A 19,016-nucleotide genomic window follows, 5' to 3' on the forward strand; every position below is an offset into this window, starting at 1 on the left:
CCCTGGAAAGCCCTGGGGCTGACGCGATAGAAGAGACGAGGATCTAGCGAGCTGTATGCAGTGTCTAGCACATACATGCTCCCTGCCACTGAAGTATCTCAGCACCTCGAACCTCAGCCCTTTCCACTCTGGGGAGCCAAACTCAAATCCTGGGTGAGCCAGGCTTGAAATTTGTTCAGTGCTGTCAGCCTACTGCAGTCCCCAGCGTCAAAGAGCAACAGACACACGTGGTCAGCAAACCAAAGCCACCATCAACTCTGGCTCTGGCAGTCTCTTCTTAAGGGAGCCCCAGGGCCGAAAGATCAGTGATTGAAGCCAGGATTGAGGGGCAGTGGCATGACAGGGGAAGGGGGTGAGTGCCAATGTAAGCAAGGACTGACCTTCCTTTGCAGAGCCGTGCAGGGACGCTTGCAAGCATCTGCCTGCACTGTGCCTGGCTGTAGCCAGTCCTTTCCTTTTCACAGTCACGTGCTCCCCCAGACATTAATTAAAACAAAAGCAGCAGGAAGCTTCACTTTGTGTGAGAGAGGCTGGGCCTCCTAGCTCCAAACCGTGTTGAGGCCCTGTATGAAATTGCTCATCAGCTTTGGAGTGACGGCTTCATGTGTGTGCCCGCTGGCGTCTGGCTTCAGACTGCAGCCACTGCCCAATGTCACTGGAAGAAATGCACTCAGACAACGCCTCCCTCCCAACTCTGAGTCAAAAGTACATTGGGGCTGGGGCTCCATACAACCCTGGCATAGCTTCTTTGACTTCACCAGAGATTTCCCCCCGTGGCCTCCATCCACGGCAAGGCTACAGATTTGAAAGTAGCATGTGGCAAGTAGGAGCCCAGAATATTGCGGAAGATGATAGTGTTACCTCCAAAGTCTGCTTTGCAATTTCAAATGCAGACACCTCCACCACCATCTATGCAATGCTCCCCCATGAGCACCTTTCCTTCCAAAGCGCTCTCCTCCCAGAGCCTCCAAACAAGCTTCTGCACCTACAGATACCCTGGTGAAAGGATGGCATGTTCCTTACATTTACTGCCCAGAGCCACAAGCATGCGTCACTGTGTCCTTAGCATGCAGAGAAACAGCCGGGTCTCCCTGGATTTACCTTCCATACTCATCAATCCCTCTAAGAGCAATCTGCCAGCTGTAGCCAGAGCACTCTGCTGCTTACCTGTAGCTTGGACCATTGAATCCTGCCTACGCAGCGGGATGCATTGCGCCAGCCATGCTTTGCTCCGTAGATCAGCTCTGTGTCCCGCAGCTGGTAGGTGTCTGTGGTTTCAATCTCCTTGGTCACTTCTTCCAGCCTCTCCATGTGGGCCTTGGAGCCAAACCTGTGAACATGGGGAAAGGGGAAGTGACCAACTCCAATTTGTAGGGCAGCGGATAGCGCTGGATGCTGTTTGTACACAAGTATGCAGTCTGGTTCCGGTACACGTACACACGTGCCAGCTGGAGGTAACTCTGGACCAATCATGATTATTATGGGGTCAAAAGTTCCCCTCTGAGCCACGGGTCCGATTCTGAGATGCCACATTGTAGGATGGAATTCTGTGGAAGGGAATCTCCCTGGCTGCACCTGTGCATGACGGTCTCCAGACAGATCAGTATGCCACATGCATGTACACCTGCTTGCGTACCCAGCTAGACATACACACAGAGCACGGATGCAGACCACTGGAAGCACAAGGTTGTCCAACATAGAGCAGCACCATTATGGACCTATAAATGCACGTCTGCAGTCTTGTGCTCTTTGGAGGCTAGCACGGATTTCAAATGGCCTGGCCGTTGGGTGTGCACGGAGCTGGTGCGTGCAGAGCTAGTGATCCGACTATCGGCTAACTCTGGGCACTGCAATTTGATCACACCACCAAGTCTGAGTTTGCACCCAGCTTTGACGGTAACAAGTCAGAGGTATTTTACTGCACTGCGTAGCTCCCGTTAAAAACCCACCAGCAACACCACCCGCGAGTGCCAGAAGACTTGCCTCTTTATGGAGGAGTAGTATTGATCAATGAAGTCCTTAGCCAAGGGGAGCAGCTGCTCTTTTGTCCTGGTGTCTTCTGGTTTCCGGACATGCTGGGTGGGTGTCATTATTGAGCCCATGCAGATCTGCTCTGTGCACGCACTGGCCTGCAAGGACGGAAGGGCCGCATATGAACCATAGATTACTGGATGCACCACTGGTTACGCTGACATGGCCAACAGGATGGGCTGCACGAACGCTGATGAAATGCCAGCTCTGGATTTGGCACAAATGGTGATATTTCCAGTGTGGTTGCTTTCACATGTGCACTTTATTTTGTGGCGGGGGGGAGGGAGAAGGCACTGATCTCAGGCATACGACTGAGGGATGTTCCTCACCCTATCTGACCTATAACCGTGACTCGGGCAAGTGAGATTCATAAGAGTCCAACCTAAATCTCTGTTACAGCTCCATGTTCACCCTCTCTCCTGCAAGCTGGTCTCCATACCATCCGTGGAGGAAACAATCGCATTGCATCCTCCTTTCTGCCAGCAGCAGGCAAATGCCTTCTTTTCAATGCTTTACATCCAGCCACTGGCAACTGCTGGGAGGTAACAGACACCCACCTCCATACCTTACTTTCCCATCTCCACACTCTATAGTAGCCCTTCCCTTACACCATACCTCCCCCTACTGTAGGGGTAAGCACCTCTGCAACATTTCCCTGCGGAATCTACAACCGATCGGCCTAGAAGTCTACCCCACAAGCCATTTCATTTACTGCTATTGCCAAGAAAAGAGAACACCGGGACTGAAAGAGGGATAATGCAGGTGGCATTTCTAATCATCCCCACCCTCATGTTCCACCAGCATTTGAAGGTTCAGAAGAGCTGAGTTGCCTCTTTTTGATTCATTCTAGCCTAGCCCACGACAGAGCAGCTCATTGAAGGCCCCATGGCAGCCCACAAGATGGGCTCACTTATTCAAAGCAACTCTAATTCTTCCAGTTAAATCGGGTTTAGAGACATTGATTTGGTCAACTACACTCAGAAAACATTGGCCAAAACAGTCAGTCCCACTCACCATGGCTGTCTTGAGTTGTAAAGTGTCATGAAGCACTGAGCCAGTCTCCCAGTTCTTGACTTTGGCAAATCGTGGGCACTTAGAAGGGCTTCCATTCACCAAGTTCTTTGTTGGGGACTGTCTGCCAGATGGTGGTGGCTGGAGGAGAGAAAAAATGATGATGTGTCAGACTATTGTTCACTGATTAGTTACAGGAGAAGTGTAGGATGCAACAGCAGATGGATCTTGGATTAATGGACTTCTTCACCTATGGAGGCCTGGATAACATAAGTGAGACTTGTGTGGTCTTGACCTACACCCTAGTGAATATTGTACACAATAAAATTATTTTCAAAGTCTGCTTTGCAGTTTCAAGTTCAGACACCTCCACTTCCATCTACGCAACCCTCCCCCATGAGCACCTTTCCTTCCAAAACCCTCCCAGAGCCTTCAAACAAGCCCCTGCACCTATAGATACCAAGGTGAAAGGATGGCAAAAAATTTACTCTGGATAGCTGCAAAGTTAACTCTGTTCAGAAGAAGCCTAACCTTGAAAGAGGAAAGAGTCACTGAAATTAATTAATAGATCATTTAGTCCATTCCCTGTCAATGTCAGATTTTCTCCCTACATTACCTTCACTAGTGGATTATCTGCCATAGTTTTAAATGCACCAAAGCCAGTGCTGGTGGGTTTGGCTTCTCTAAGGAAGGTTGTCTTAATATCTGACAATAACTCTACGGGAATGAACAGAAAGCAGGCCTCCCCAGTGTCCCTTTATGCTGGAGAAATGTAAGGCTAAGGAGAAGCATCGGGAGGAAGTGAAAGGACTTCTGAATTATGTGTACTTGGACCACGCCCCTCTCACCCCCACTTCCTAAGTCTCCTTGATATCCTATGTAGGTGTGTGCCAAACCAGGATCTCAGAGGGAACCTCATTGTGCAAGACACAGCAATGAACACACTTGGCTTGCAGAGATCCTGTAGTGACACCAGGGAAAAATGAGTTCTAGTGAACTTCAGAGGAAATCTGCTTTGGCAGACAAACTCCATGAAGATGTGAAAAGCTCCACACCAGATTGCTCCTGGAAGGGGAGATATGCCATCTTGGAATTAGATCTTTCAGCAGAGCGCAGTGTTATCACGCAGTATTACTAAGGCCTGGTTGGATGTTCCACGGAGAAAAGATCTGGTCCCAAACTGGGGCATCCTATCCAAATCCACTCAAGTTTGGGGAAAGTTTGGAGCCACAGCAAAGCTTGGCATCTCAAGGCATTCTCTGTAAAATAGATCTGAACTGCCGAAACTTTGGGGAAATTTGGATCTGGATCCAGACATTGAATCTGAACTTTGTGGTTCAGGTCCATCTCTGAGGTTATGTCTACACTATAAAATTATGTTGACTCAAGTTATGCAAGTCAACATACAGCCACTGCAGTAATTAAATTGCTTTTTTCATGTCCATATTATGCTCCTTGTATCACTGGTGTACATCGTCATCGGGAGCACATGTATCGATTTAATTGTCAGTGTGGGGCATTGTGGGATGGCTTCTGAAAGCCAGCAGCGGTCAATGTAAGCAACACAGTGTCTGACACTGCATCGACCTCACTAGATCAACCTAAGCGCTATGCCTCTTGTGGATGTAGAGTTATTAAGTCGGCCCAGCGGGCAAGTTACATTGATGGCAATGACATTTTAGTGTAGAGGCTTACAGAGTTAGGTTGACGTAAGCTGCATCACGTCAACCTAATGCTGTAGTGTGGACCAGGGCTAATTTATACCAAGATTTAAAAAAAACAAAACTCTTTGCATTGATAATAAAAAGAATATGGAAAAATGCAGGATATTCATGCTCCTTCTCCATGATCCTGTAGAGATGCTGGAGTCCTATGCTCGTGACATCTATACACATCATGAAATGGTTGCGATGGCACAAATTTGGCATTATGACCTCACTGAATGGGGGAAAGATCAGCTGTGATGAAGAAAGCCCGTTTTTCAACATGACTAGCTTTGCCGGTGAGCACACACTGGAAGGAAAATGATGGAACCCATATGAACAACACGTCGATTAAATATTTTAATCCGATGTTATTAGAAAGCCCTTTAAAGGATCTAGTCACTTAAGATTCATCTGCGGCTCTGAGATCTAACTTTTCCTCCCTTCCACATTGAAATGCAGACAAGGAAACTGCCTTCACTCTTCAGAGGGGGTCACTCACTTGACACATTTCACAGGCCAGATAGCTGTGAAGATAACTGGTGAAGGACCCCCAGCCATCACTTGACCACCACAAGAAAAGGCTTATGTACTAAAACCCACCAGGGAAGGCAAGTCATCAGACATTCGAGCAGCATCCGCTCTTAGAGCTGCGGCAGGAATTAGAATGAGAGCTCCAACTGTCTCCTTGGGCCTCAGCCTGCTTTGCATTTCGTTGCACTATGCAGAATTCTGCTTTCTGTCGCACTGATGAAAATCCAAAGCCAACCTCCCTCTTCTCAGTGGAACAGCTCCAGCAACCGAGAACAGCATTTGCCCTGAATGTCCTGCTAGATCACTTTGCTCCATGTGAAAATGTATCTGCTTTACAGAAAGGCGGAAGTGTTTAATGGAGAACAGCAAAGCCAAAGCTTCTTCCCATGCGTCTTGTTTAGGAATGCTCTGAAACCACATTGTGGCAAGTGCAGGAGTAGCCATGTATGACCTGGGTTCCTGAGGCAGGCTAGATAGCAGCAGCCACATGACCATACTGTACTAGCTCGATCTGGGCGGCGGCGATTTCACAAAAACCTTCGACAAGTTAAGTTTTTAAAAGTGTCTTTGATGCCGGAAAATGGGGATTTTGCTACTCACTACAATGACAACAGGATCAGTCGCAGCATCTGGTACCTTCCTCCATGTGCACGTGTCGGAGGAGAAAGGTAACACCATCTGATACTACCGTATCATATTCCTTAGTTCTCATGGACTCTGGAGTCTCTCGCTTTCCCTGCTCATGCTCTGTTGGGCAGCATGTGGTCGCCTCAGCTCCTGGAGTCACGTGATTAAATGATGCTCTCTGCTTTCATTGTTTTAAAGTGAGCCTCTAGCCCTCATGGTTGCAGAATACAATTTGAAAATGGGAACCCTAATGGCACAAAACCTGTAGGCAAATCAGAAGAGCCCCAACATTTATCATTTTCAAAATTTTGGATTTTTAAGCCAAGCTCATGGCTTTTGGGGGCCTGAGTCATAATTTTTGAATGCTTGGGGATGGCCACGCTGTAATCTTCTTTCCTACACACCTGCCTCCTTCAACAAAGCTCAACCATTTGTGGGCCAGCAACACTACTGCATGCCAGCTGAATTAACCGGAACTGCACCACTGAAATGCACTGAGATGCGAATTTGGCCCTTTATTTCTCTGGGGATGAATTTCCCATGAAATCCATGGGATTCATAACACTTTAATTAAAATTGACACTTGAAACCTCCCAAAATTAAGGTTTCTCCCCACCCCCACCAGACATAACACATTGCAGCGAACGAGCAAACACCTTATGCATTACTGTGACATTCATGTTTCCTGACTGCAGAAAGCAGATCTTTAACCAGATCCATGGAGCTAAAGTACCCACATGTTCCCAGAGCATTATAAAGGCAGTCGTACAAATGTTCCGATCTTTAGCAGTGGCCCCAACTAAAAACCTGCTGCCAAGCACGAGTGAACTTTGGGTTATTTGAAATTTGGATCCAGCTGTTCAAGCTTGAGCCCACCTTAGATACTCTGTTCTGCTTGATGTTTTCCCTTGGGGCATTCTGTGAGGTTAGTGAAGTACTTGAAGGAGTGTGTGAGTGTGTTAGATGCAGTGGGGAAGCATATGTGAAAAGACAGCGGCAGTGATTCATTATGCCACGCTAAACAGGGAAGGATGTGTCCTCTAACGGCTTGGGAGAAAGCACCCAAGAGAGGCTCTATCGCTTGGATTGGCAATTGTGTGCGGTGCGACGGGAAAGAAACTGATGACCAGCAGAAAAATGCGAAGTGCTTTTTGCCTCTCCACTCAGCCTCATTGGTTTGCATGCTTGAAACCAAACATTACCCGGGGTTCTGTCAGGGGGGTGATATTATCACCTTTTATGTTTTAATTAGGTAGCACTGATATTAGCCACTCAGGTGTGGGACAAATGGCGAGATTAATGTAGCAGTCAGGGGCGCACATGCATTATGCAAAGGACTTTTTACAACAGAGCATGTTATCATAAGTACTAAGTGTGCAGATTAGTGATCCTTCTGTGGTTATTACATATGTATGTGCGAATGCAATCCAGCCCCCGAGTGTTTGGATTCCTCGGGTGTGTGGAAAAAACAGGGGAGTTTATCTGTTGGCACAAAGGGGCCGGACTGCAGGTATAGGTACCCCACGGCCAGGGAATACCCCTGACACAAGGGGGCCTCTACTGCAGGGGCTGCCTTTCCCCTCTACAGATGGCCCTAGTGCAAAGGGCATTTCAGAGTGGGCCAAGGAGCGGTGGTTCTAGGGCAGAGCCAGGCCTAAGAAGGGAGGGGGTCTGGCTGGACTGGTCTTACTCCTTGGCAAGCAGGGTTTTAGGGACCACTGTGGTACAACTTCAGGGAGCTCGGAGAGCTGGGTCAGGGGCTGAACTTCCCCCCGTAGTTCTGGAATCAGAGATGTGCAAGTTGGGTCCTTTCTGTCCTGCACAGACCCTAGGTACCTGCCACCATTAGCATCAGTGAGTGGAGAATTGAGACTTGGGGGCACCTCATACCCACTTTGCACTAACCTAGCAAGGACATAAATGACGGGGCATGATGGGAGGTGAATCAGGCCCAATATTTTGTCTCACCAAGCGGCTGGCTGCAGCTGAAGATTGCCTCTATGTACAACCAGCTTAAAAATCAGTTAATTCTTTCAGAGACTCTTTTTATGAATAATGATTTGTTTTACACTGTTCTAGGGCCCTATAGCCCTTGGAAGCTTGAACCCAACATTCTTCTCTCTATCATACAAACAGATAGACCCGCCCCCCACCTCTTGTTATTGTAGGGTTCCTCACAAGAGCTAGTATTGACTAAAGACAGTGCACTGAGGACCCAGCCCAATGAAGTCAGGGGGCATCTTTCCATTGACTTCAGTGGGTCTTGGACTGGGCTCTGACACCTTTGATCTGGGAATGGCACAGGGAAGGAATTGCATGAGTTTGCACAAAGGTCAGAAGTGAGAGTTGCTCCCAATCAGCTTCGACATTGTGCCATACAGGTATTTTGATGAGCGTTCACTCACCTGGTGAGCTACTCAATCAAATCGAGCTTTGAAAAAAGATTGGTGCAAACTTCCTATCACTTGCGTTGGCCGAACGAGGGCCCAGTGTTGCCAGCGCTATCGAGCGTGGTGCTGATTCACAGCCCTTCCCACTGAGTTCTTCCGGGGGAAGGACAGCTCAGTGGTTTGAGCTTTGGCCTGCTAAACCCAGGGTTGTGAGTTCAATCCTTGAGGGGGCCATTTAGGGCTATGGGGCAAAAATTGGGGATTGGTCCTGCTTTGAGCAGGGGGTTGGACTAGATGACCTCCTGAGGTCCCTCCCAACCCTGATATTCTATAAATCAATGGAATTGCCCATGGCAGCAAGCGCTATGCTCGGCCATGTTCGCAGCACTGGGCCCCAAGAGACCACTCAGTCCAAGCACTTGGCTCGGCACCACATAACACTGATCATCTAAACGAACGCCTGACCCTTGGTAAGCCCCAGAGAAGCTTCAGTATCTGGGAGGAAACAGACATGGCTGTGAGGAAGACTTTGAGTGCAGACTGCAGTCAGGGTCAGCACCAGGGACGTGCATAACAAGCAGGCATGCGGCTGTGTCATGGGGTGATCCTCCGTGAGTCTCTGTCACCTTAGACACAGACCACTCTCACTCCAGGTCACCGTCACCACCACCGTGTTTATTGTAGCCTTCTAGCAGACTGTAGTACAGATACACAGGTCCCAGTCAGCTCCCCCTCTTACCTGTGGGGAGAGAGGGGGCAGTACTAGCCGCAGCCAGCTTTGCTCTCCTTCAGGTTCTCCATCCCCCTTTCAGGGCTTCCTTCCTCTCCATTTATCTGCTCACAGGGGCTGGAGTTGCTTCCCCCTCTAATTAGCCCTCCACATGTTAATGTATCCTCTTTTAGGTCCCAATTAACCTACATTGGTGGGGAGTTGAGTGGCAGGGTGCTGAGTCAGCTCCTGTCACAGGCTGTAAGGTCCACCTTCAGATGCAACCCCTCCCGGCCCTGAACCCACACAGACCAGCCTTGCATGGCACAGCAGAAGTTCTCAGGGTGGCTGTTGCGGGGGGGGGGGGGTGGGGAGCAGGGAAGGGAGGGAGAGGAGATGTGGAAGTGGTAAGCGTATGGAGAGACCAAAACTGCAAGTGGAGGAGGATGTATAACGACAGGGATAAGAAGGATAAAAGGGAAGCCTGCACATCGAGTGGAAAAAAAATGAGTTTAATAGCAGCTTAAGGCTGGGGATTGTAGCAGCACTAACATGGAGAGAAATTAAGCTCTGAACACAGAAGGTTACAAAGTGCTGATAGTCACAGACCCATGCAAGGAGCTCAGCAAAGAAACAGAGAGACGGCGCTTACAGGCACAGGGGAAAGGAGCAAAGCAGTAACTTGAGCTTGGCTGGGAGAGGAGTCACAGCACCTACTGACAACTAAACGGAAAGAGTGAGGTTTAAACAGGGAGGTCACTCCGGCGACCGAGTGAGGTGTGTTGTGGTTCTTGGACTCACCTCCTTGTGCCTAAATATTACAGCACATATGGCAAGATCAGCTACACTGTTATGAGAACCAGATCATCTGCAATACGGGGCTGCATTTGCGTGAGATAAGGACAGATTTTCAGACTTTACTCTGAACTGTCTGGCTTTCCTCACTCTAAACCAGCCACTGAACCTCAGGGAAGAGCAGTATTTCCTGTGTGCACGCCCCCCTAGATTGTGTGCTGGGGTGTTTCTTGTATTAATAAATATTTAAAAGCCCTTACAGTCTATTTTTAAAAATCTTTATTTTGGGACTCGACAGGGGATCTTGCCCTTAGAAAGATCATAGCAGATGTGGCGGAGCTAAAAACCAACCCATGATCATGCGATTTTGGCAGGTGTCACCCATCCTGGATAGGTTTAAACTCCAGGAACAGGTTGAGATGTTTAGAAAGGTCTCCTAGGGCCCCTTATTTCCTGGAGGCACAAGAAAATACCACACTTCTAAATCATTGTCCCCCACAATGCCTGCCTGCACTGCATCACTTCACGAAGTGTGCCCGAGGACTCAGTGGAGAGTTAAGCTCTCCACAAAGGTACCAAGCACCCCTGCATCTTAGTCACTTCAGTGGGAGTTAAGGGCACTTGTCACTGGTGGAAGATGCTCAGCACCTTTTAGGGTCAGGTTATCAATGAGCAGGGAGTGCCCCAAGCGATGGAGACCCTGTGTTGTACGGACAGAGCAGCACAGAACGAGGCTATTTTAGCAAGACTTATCCAGTAGTTCGGGCACAGGACTAGGAGTCCAGACCTCTGAGTTACGTCCCTAACTCTGCTGCAGAATCCCCATGTGACAGGAGCAAGTCGTGCCCCCTCCCAGGGCTGGATAATGGCTCGGTGGAAGGACCGTGCCGATCGCAGCTATTTTACATCTTCTCCTGTACTGTGAATGTTTTGGAGCAGGGACCATGTCACCCTGCTTGTTAGTACAGCACCTAGCACAGTTTGGCCCTGATCCTGATCAGCACAGCAGGGCCCTGATCTGGACTGGCACTACTGGAATATAAATAATGGATATAAAAGATTAATAAGACTTGGGCTGGCGAGAGTGGTCTAACGCCAGCCCAGAGGGCAGGAGCCAATCAATATAGGTATGAAAGAAAGATAGCCTTATGTGCACGCCATCAAAAAGTGCCTGCCCTGCCGATGTTTCCTGGACGGGAAGTGGGGGAGGAGGTCAGGCCCTTGGTTTCAGGAAGTGACTGAGCTGAGCAGGGGCAATACTGGTTTTGCTGGACTTCTTCATTTGAATGTTCATCTGTTTTTCCCTTTGGAAAGTGTTCTTTGACGCATGGCCGACCGTGAATTACAGCTGGGGGAACCTCGGGAATGGGATGGTCTGAGCACGGGGCTGGGTGCCAGGAACTGCCAAGTTCTAGCCCTGCCTCTGACACTGGTCCCACCTGAGAACTGCATATGGCCCAATAAGTCCAGAAGCCAAATTCCACACCACAGAATTCATAGAATATCAGGGTTGGAAGGGACCCTCAGGAGGTCATCTAGTCCAACCCCCTGCTCAAAGCAGGACCAATCCACAGTTTTTGCCCTGGATCCCTAAATGGCAAGGTGGTGTGAGAAGCAACGAATGGTTGCAAAGTGCTAGGAGATGAAAAGCACGTTTTGAGCATTGGCCTGCTAAACTGAGGGTTGTGAGTTCAATCCTTGAGGGGGCCGTTTAGGGATCTGGGGCAAAAATTGGCGATTGGTCCTGCTTTGAGCAGGGGGTTGGACTAGATGACCTCCTGAGGTCCCTTCCAACCCTGAAATTCTATGAAATACTATCTGAAGTGCTACATCAAATTATATGAATGCAATGAGAAACATGCTTCACACCACTAAGGGCTTTGCTGGCAAGATGCCTGTTGTTAAGAAGGTGCCATCCCTTTCGGCTCTTTTCTTGTCCCGCTCTGGACACTGATTGGAACAATGGGGAATCTTCAGCTCTGCTGAGGACTGGACTGGACACAGCTCTTCTGCCACTTATGCTCTACACACCGAGGAGAACCTTCGGCAGCGACTCCTACCCAGTGTAAGCTGCAGCCCTACCGTCAGCAATGGGATCCCATCAGCTACATGGCTTCTGGACTGAACGGGCCAGACTTAGCTCGCAGCTGCACAAGTGCGATCCCATTGCAGCAAATGGGGTTGCTCTGGAGTAACCGGGCCACACCGTCGAGATTGGGCCTGTGCGGTCACTTGCTCAGAGAAGGGCTTGAGCATTGCACCTTGGAGCACGGAAAATGCTGCTCCTATGGGGACCCGACCCAAAGGAGCGATTCAGGCTTCAGTGACCTCCTCCTATGCTACCTTATACCCAGGAGCCAGACCACGTCTGACTGTGGCTTTACGAGAAAGGAGACTTGCATTGGCTGCTGTCAGCTGAGGTATAAAAGCCCACTGCTCTCAGGGCACACCCCACGCCCCACCCTGCTGAGCTCCTCGTCTCCCATGGAAATCAATGGCTTTTGAGGGAGCAGGATCAGTCCCTGCATGTGCTCCCTTCCCACATGGAGCAACCATTACAAGCGGATTGCAGCCAGACTTATGCTTCTACACCGGCTCCCATCCCCGCCAATCACCCCACAAGACATAGGCACCTACCTGCTCCTTTTCCAAGTAGGGGTTGTTCAGGACGATGGGCGTGTCACTCTTCCCCCACAGGTCATTGAAAACTCGGTCATTTTCCGCCCCGGCTGGCGCAGGTTTCTGGGACTTGTCCACTTCCCTGAAACTGAGGGTGGGGAATATTAGTCATTTAGTTCCCAAAGCCACGTGCAGCTTGTTCCCCGTCAGAGCCCTCAGACTGCTCAGCCTTAGAGCAAAACTTCCCTGCCTACCGCATGGGGAACGAACCGGAGCCGGGGTGCACCGAGCAGGCAACCATTGCTACCCTTTGCCAATTGCTTAGCTACAGGGCTGGCTCTGGGCAGCTTCCCGCAGGATTGAAAACTTGCAAGAGTTTGAAGGGGCGGGGTTGAGGGGAGGAATTGAAAACTCCCCACACTGGCAAAGGATCACCCTGTGTTAGCGTGACAACAAACAATGGGAGTTTTGCCAGTTCCTAAAATTGGCAGGAAGCTGAAGTCCTCACTAGGCCAAGGTAGTGAAGTGATAATCATCCAGTTTACACCTTTGCACTCCCGGGAAGGCGTATTCCTAACCCTATCATTCGCTACGCCAAGTGCTACCACTCCCAACCCCAGCCACCGTGAGAACCAATAAAGAGTGGAGAACCTTTAGCCAGACCTCATTTTAAGTTATATATACAATGCTCTCTGCCCCATGCTGTCCAATGGAATAAGAACAAAGAGCATAATCGAAGTGCTCTTAATACACAAATGCATCAAAACAAATTAGGGGCCCTAGTTTATAAACAGGATTGGAAGGAAAGGGGATAGAATATCGGGCTGATGGCGGTTATTCTAAAATAGCTTTGTTGGGGTGGAGGGAACTTGTCGCTTAAGTGGAACATAAGTGGGAAGCAACAAACTGACATGGCTCTCAGGGAGGTGAGTTTGATGCTTTCAGAGCCTGATCTTGCAAATACTTGTGCATGTAAGTAACTTTACACAGTGAATTCCACTGAAGTGAGACTGCTCACATGTGTAAAATTACTCGTGTTTCCAGGACTGGAGGATTAATGTGCTAAGAGACAAGTACTGCAAGAAAAAGAACATTGCAATTGTTACCTGTGCTGGATCAGACTTAATTTAAGACTGACACAAAGAAATACTGGTTTTGTTTAAAAAAAAAAGAAACAAAAAAAAACCACAATGCAGAATTGACTTGTGGAACTTGCCACCACAAGATATCATTGAGGATAATTATTTAGTAGGCTCCAATAAGGTGTCTAAGCGTTACTGCAATAGGAATACTAAAACAAAGATAATGAAGAATTAGATAGTTATACGAGTTATAAGAATATAATCCAGTCAAACCAGCTAGGATAAAAATGTACAAATGACATCAGCTCTCATGATTTAGGACAGAACCCAGCTGTTTACAGCCCAGGGTTGGGAAGACATTTCTTCCGTAAGAATGCTATTATTTAGTTGCCCACTGTTACAGTTTTATAAACGACTGGACTATTGTTCTAATCCGCTCTGGCAATTCCTTTCTTTCTCCATAGGACTGATCTGTATTCCCCTGACAACATCGAGCACTGAAAAACTATTCCTGTTGCAAATCTGGGGCCTCATCCAAAGCCTACTGCAGTCAGCGAGAGTCTTCCCATTGACTTTAGTGGGCTTGGGATCCGGCCCCTCATCAGGAATGAGGCACTCAAAATGTAATGTGAATAGGTGCCCTGATCACGAAGCCACTTGCAGCTTAAAAAGAAGGGAAACACCCCGAGCAAATTAACTTTCAGGAGGTTTTCCCCATGCATGTGGTTTTTGGTATACAGGAAGTAAAGCAGCTTTCAGTTTAATTCTTTGTCTTCCAACTGCTCCAGAAGTTCCTAGTTCATTTATGGAATGAAGTTGAGCCCTCCAGCAGCCAAGATGTTACACCACATCCCGGGGCTATTTTCTAAACACTGGGTAGCCTTTGGGTAAAAGCCTCCACTTTATATTTCCAACAGAATTCAAGCCCAACATGGGGTTGGATTTTTAATTGAAATTCCCATCTGTCATCTCTTCAAGGACGGAATTGTTCTTTTGCTAACTTGGCTTTTACGCACATGTGAAAGGGTTTTGATCAGATAAAATAACCTCACCCGCCATTAATCTGGTCTATTCAAAGTCAAAGACCAGCGTAAAAGGATGCGTACGTGCTACATGCAGAATATCGCATGCACCAAACGCACTGCGAACATTCTGCATTGGGCTGTTGCCATGCCTGCCAGCCAGGCTGGGGCCCTGCTCCTGAGGCAGTTTACACCTATTGGGCCATGCCACAAACCCCTCTGGGGCTGTACAGAAGAGCTGGTATCGCAGGAAGAGAATACAACAACTCTTCAGAGTAGGGACTGAGCTTTGGTAGTTATATGGCCCCCCCATTACTCTACTATCCAAACACCCTTCTGGGCACTAGTGTATTTACCTTCACAATACCCCCATGAGGCAGGGCAAGGCTGTTATCCCATTGTAAAGATGGGAAACTGAGGCACAGAGAGGCTAAGTGACTCACCCAAGGTCACACAGGAAGTCAAGCTGAGCCAGGAATTGAACCCAGATGATCTTTTGAGTCCCAGGCTAGTGCCCCTAACCATTGGACCATACTTCCTTTTATTCTCTGTTTGTTAGCACAATCAAGCCCTATTAGTCTTACTGATGCCTCCAAGGCTATTATTATTATTTATTTGTATGCATGTCGCACCAAGACCACACAGAGGTTTTTGGGGGACCTAGGGCAAAATCTGAAACCGAGGGCTCCCCCCCTTCCAAAATTACTACCATAGAATCATAGAATATCAGGGTTGGAAGGGACCTCAGGAGGTCATCTAGTCCAACCCCCTGATCAAAAGCAGGACCCATCCCCAATTAAATCATCCCAGCCAGGGCTTTGTCAAGCCTGACCTTAAAAACTTCTAAGGAAGGAGATTCCACCACCTCCTTAGGCAACGCATTCCAGTGTTTCACCACCCTCCTAGTGAAAAAGTTTTTCCTAATATCCAACCTAAACCTCCCCCACTGCAACTTGAGACCATTACTCCTTGTCCTGTCCTCTTCCACCACTGAGAATAGTCTAGAACCATCCTCTCTGGAACCACCTCTCACGTAGTTGAAAGCAGCTATCAAATCCCCCCTCATTCTTCTCTTCCGCAGACTAAACAATCCTAGTTCCCTCAGCATCTCCTCATAAGTCATGTATTCCAGACCCCTAATCATTTTTGTTGCCCTTCGCTGGACTCTTTCCAATTTATCCACATCCTTCTTGTAGTGTGGGGGCCCAAAACTGGACACAGTACTCCAGATGAGGCCTCACCAATGTCGAATAGAGGGGGACGATCACGTCCCTCGATCTGCTCGCTATGCCCCTACTTATAAAACCCAAAATGCCATTGGCCTTCTTGGCAACAAGGGCGCACTGCTGACTCATATCCAGCTTCTCGTCCACTGTCACCCCTAGGTCCTTTTCCGCAGAACTGCTGCCTAGCCATTCAGTCCCTAGTCTGTAGCTGTGCATTGGGTTCTTCCGTCCTAAGTGCAGGACCCTGCACTTATCCTTATTGAACCTCATCAGATTTCTTTTGGCCCAATCCTCCAATTTGTCTAGGTCCCTCTGTATCCTATCCCTGCCCTCCACAGCATATCTACCACTCCTCCCAGTTTAGTATCATCCGCAAATTTGCTGAGAGTGCAATCCACACCATCCTCCAGATCATTTATGAAGATATTGAACAAAACCAGCCCCAGGACCGACCCCTGGGGCACTCCACTTGACACCGGCTGGAGCTAGACATGGAGCCATTGATCACTACCCGTTGAGCCTGACAATCTAGCCAACTTTCTACCCACTTTATAGTGCATTCATCCAGCCCATACTTCTTTAACTTGCTGACAAGAATACTGTGCGAGACCGTGTCAAAAGCTTTGCTAAAGTCAAGATACAATACATCCACTGCTTTCCCTTCATCCACAGAACCAGTAATCTCATCATAGAAGGCGATTAGATTAGTCAGGCATGACCTTCCCTTGGTGAATCCATGCTGACTGTTCCTGATCACTTTCCTCTCATGTAAGTGCTTCAGGATTGATTCTTTGAGGACCTGCTCCATGATTTTTCCGGGGACTGAAGTGAGGCTGACTGGCCTGTAGTTCCCAGGATCCTCCTTCTTCCCTTTTTTAAAGATTGGCACTACATTAGCCTTTTTCCAGTCATCCGGGACTTCCCCCGTTCGCCACGAGATTTCAAAGATAATGGCCAATGGCTCTGCAATCACAGCCGCCAGTTCCTTTAGCACTCTCAGATGCAACTCGTCCGGCCCCGTGGACTTGTGCACGTCCAGCTTTTCTAAATAGTCCCTAACCACCTCTTTCTCCACAGAGGGCTGGCCATCCATTCCCCCTATTGTGATGCCCAGCGCAGTAGTCTGGGAGCTGACCTTGTTCGTGAAGACAGAGGCAAAAAAAGCATTGAGTACATTAGCTTTTTCCACATCCTGTGTCACTAGGTTGCCTCCCTCATTCATTAAGGGGCCCACACTTTCCTTGGCTTTCTTCTTGTTGCCAACATACCTGAAGAAACCCTTCTTGTTACTCTTAACATCTCTCGCTAGCTGCAACTCCAGGTGCGATTTGGCCCTCCTAATTTCATTCCTACATGCCCGAGCAATATTTTTATAGTCTTCCCTGGTCATATGTCCAACCTTCCACTTCTTGTAAGCTTCTTTTTTAGGCTTAAGATCCGCTAGGATCTCACCGTTAAGCCAAGCTGGTCGCCTGCCATATTTACTATTCTTTCGACACATCGGGATGGTTTGTCCCTGTAACCTCAACAGGGATTCCTTGAAATACAGCCAGCTCTCCTGGACTCCTTTCCCCTTCATGTTAGTCCCCCAGGGGATCCTACCCATCCGTTCCCTGAGGGAGTCGAAGTCTGCTTTCCTGAAGTCCAGGGTCTGTATCCTGCTGCTTACCTTTCTTCCCTGTGTCAGGATCCTGAACTCAACCAACTCATGGTCACTGCCTCCCAGATTCCCATCCACTTTTGCTTCCCCTACTAATTCTTCCCGGTTTGTGAGCAGCAGGTCAAGAAAAGCTCCCCCCCTAGTTGGCTCCTCTAGCACTTGCACCAGGAAATTGTCCCCTATGCTTTCCAAAAACTTCCTGGATTGTCTATGCACCGCTGTATTGCTCTCCCAGCAGATATCAGGAAAATTAAAGTCACCCCTGAGAACCAGGGCATGCGATCTAGTAGCTTCCACGAGCTGCCGGAAGAAAGCCTCATCCACATCATCCCCCTGGTCCGGTGGTCCATAGCAGACTCCCACCACGACATCACTCCTGTTGCTCACACTTCTAAACTTAATCCAGAGACACTCAGGTTTTTCTGCAGTTTTGTACCGGAGCTCTGAGCAGTCATACTGCTCCCTTACATACAGTGCTACTCCCCCACCTTTTCTGCCCTGCCTGTCCTTCCTGAACAGTTTATAACCATCCATGACAGTACTCCAGTCATGTGAGTTATCCCACCAAGTCCCTTGCGGCGGCGAACCAGCTGAGCAGCAGGGGACTGCAGAGCAGCATACAGCAGGAGTTTGCCTGGGTTTGGTGAGTATCCGAGTGCGTGTTTGCTGAGTAAGTATCCGAGTGTGTGTTTGCTGGGAGGGCAGTGTGAGAGCCTGAGCGAGTGCCTGATTGGCTGGTAGCCTGGGCGGCTAATCTTTCATTACTACCTTGGTAATGAAGGATTTCAAAAAGAATACTCCCCACTGAAATCAAGAAACCAAGGGTGCAAAACCAATTAGAGGGGAGGCCTGAGGAAAGCGGGGCACCGGGAAGTAAGCGCGCCCTGTATTCACTCCACAGTGGCAACTCCTGTCCTTGCAGGGCTGGGCATTGCAACCTGGTGCATGGGATCGCAGCGCAACTCAGGTTTGGCCAGGCTGCCCTTCCCTCAAATTCAACTTGGGGGCCCTTTCAAATGGGAGACCTGGGGCAAACTGCTCCTTTTGTCCTCCATCCCTTGCCGGGCAGCCCTGGGTTGCACCAATGAGGTCCCAACCGGAACTGGGACCCCACTGAACTAGGTACTGTAAGGACACCTAGGCCAGGTCTACGCTACATACTTAATTGGGTAGAACTACATTGCTCAGGGGTGTGGAAGGGGAAACAGAGGCACAGGAAAGTCAAGGAACTTGCCTAAGGGCACACAGCAGGTCAGTTGCAGAGCAGTAGATACTACCCAGGGCTGGAAAGCTGCCCCACTGAAGTCAAGGGGAGTTTTGCCATTGACTTCTCTGGTACCAGATCTTCTGAGTCCCAGTCCATTCACCTATTCGGTCTACTGAGTTTGCTTGGCAGTAGGAGTTCTCGAACTTCCCTTGCAATGACAAGAGAGAGAACTGACTGCTCTGATTCCTAGCAGCTCATTTGGATGAGCCAATAAGAGCTTGGAAGTCTAAAGTTTTGCACCGATGCCGTAAGTAACACCTAGTGCAGAAAGCAGAAGGGTAGGATGCTGTTGGGAACAGGCAGAATGCAGCCAAAACCCTCTGTGAGCTCTCTGTGCATG

At 48.8% G+C, this 19,016-nt stretch overlaps 1 protein-coding gene across 2 annotated transcripts in view; it reads right to left on the reverse strand.

Annotated features, from left to right (window-relative positions):
* NOS1 (nitric oxide synthase 1) overlaps positions 1-19,016 on the reverse strand; it is a gene marked incomplete at its 3' end in the record, with an annotated part of 69,113 nt that overhangs the window by 41,628 nt on the left and 8,469 nt on the right. For both annotated transcript variants that reach the window (XM_084648803.1, XM_084648804.1), the window contains exons 2-5: positions 12,438-12,567; positions 3,046-3,183; positions 1,984-2,129; positions 1,168-1,330 (exon numbers count right to left, since the gene is read on the reverse strand). In XM_084648803.1, coding sequence (XP_084504929.1) covers positions 1,168-1,330; positions 1,984-2,129; positions 3,046-3,183; positions 12,438-12,567 — 577 coding nt within the window. The remainder of the gene's footprint in view (positions 1-1,167; positions 1,331-1,983; positions 2,130-3,045; positions 3,184-12,437; positions 12,568-19,016) is intronic.

This window comes from Lepidochelys olivacea, assembly GCF_965140295.1.
Source record: "Lepidochelys olivacea isolate rLepOli2 genome assembly, chromosome: 15".
Lineage (NCBI taxonomy): Eukaryota > Metazoa > Chordata > Testudines > Cheloniidae > Lepidochelys > Lepidochelys olivacea.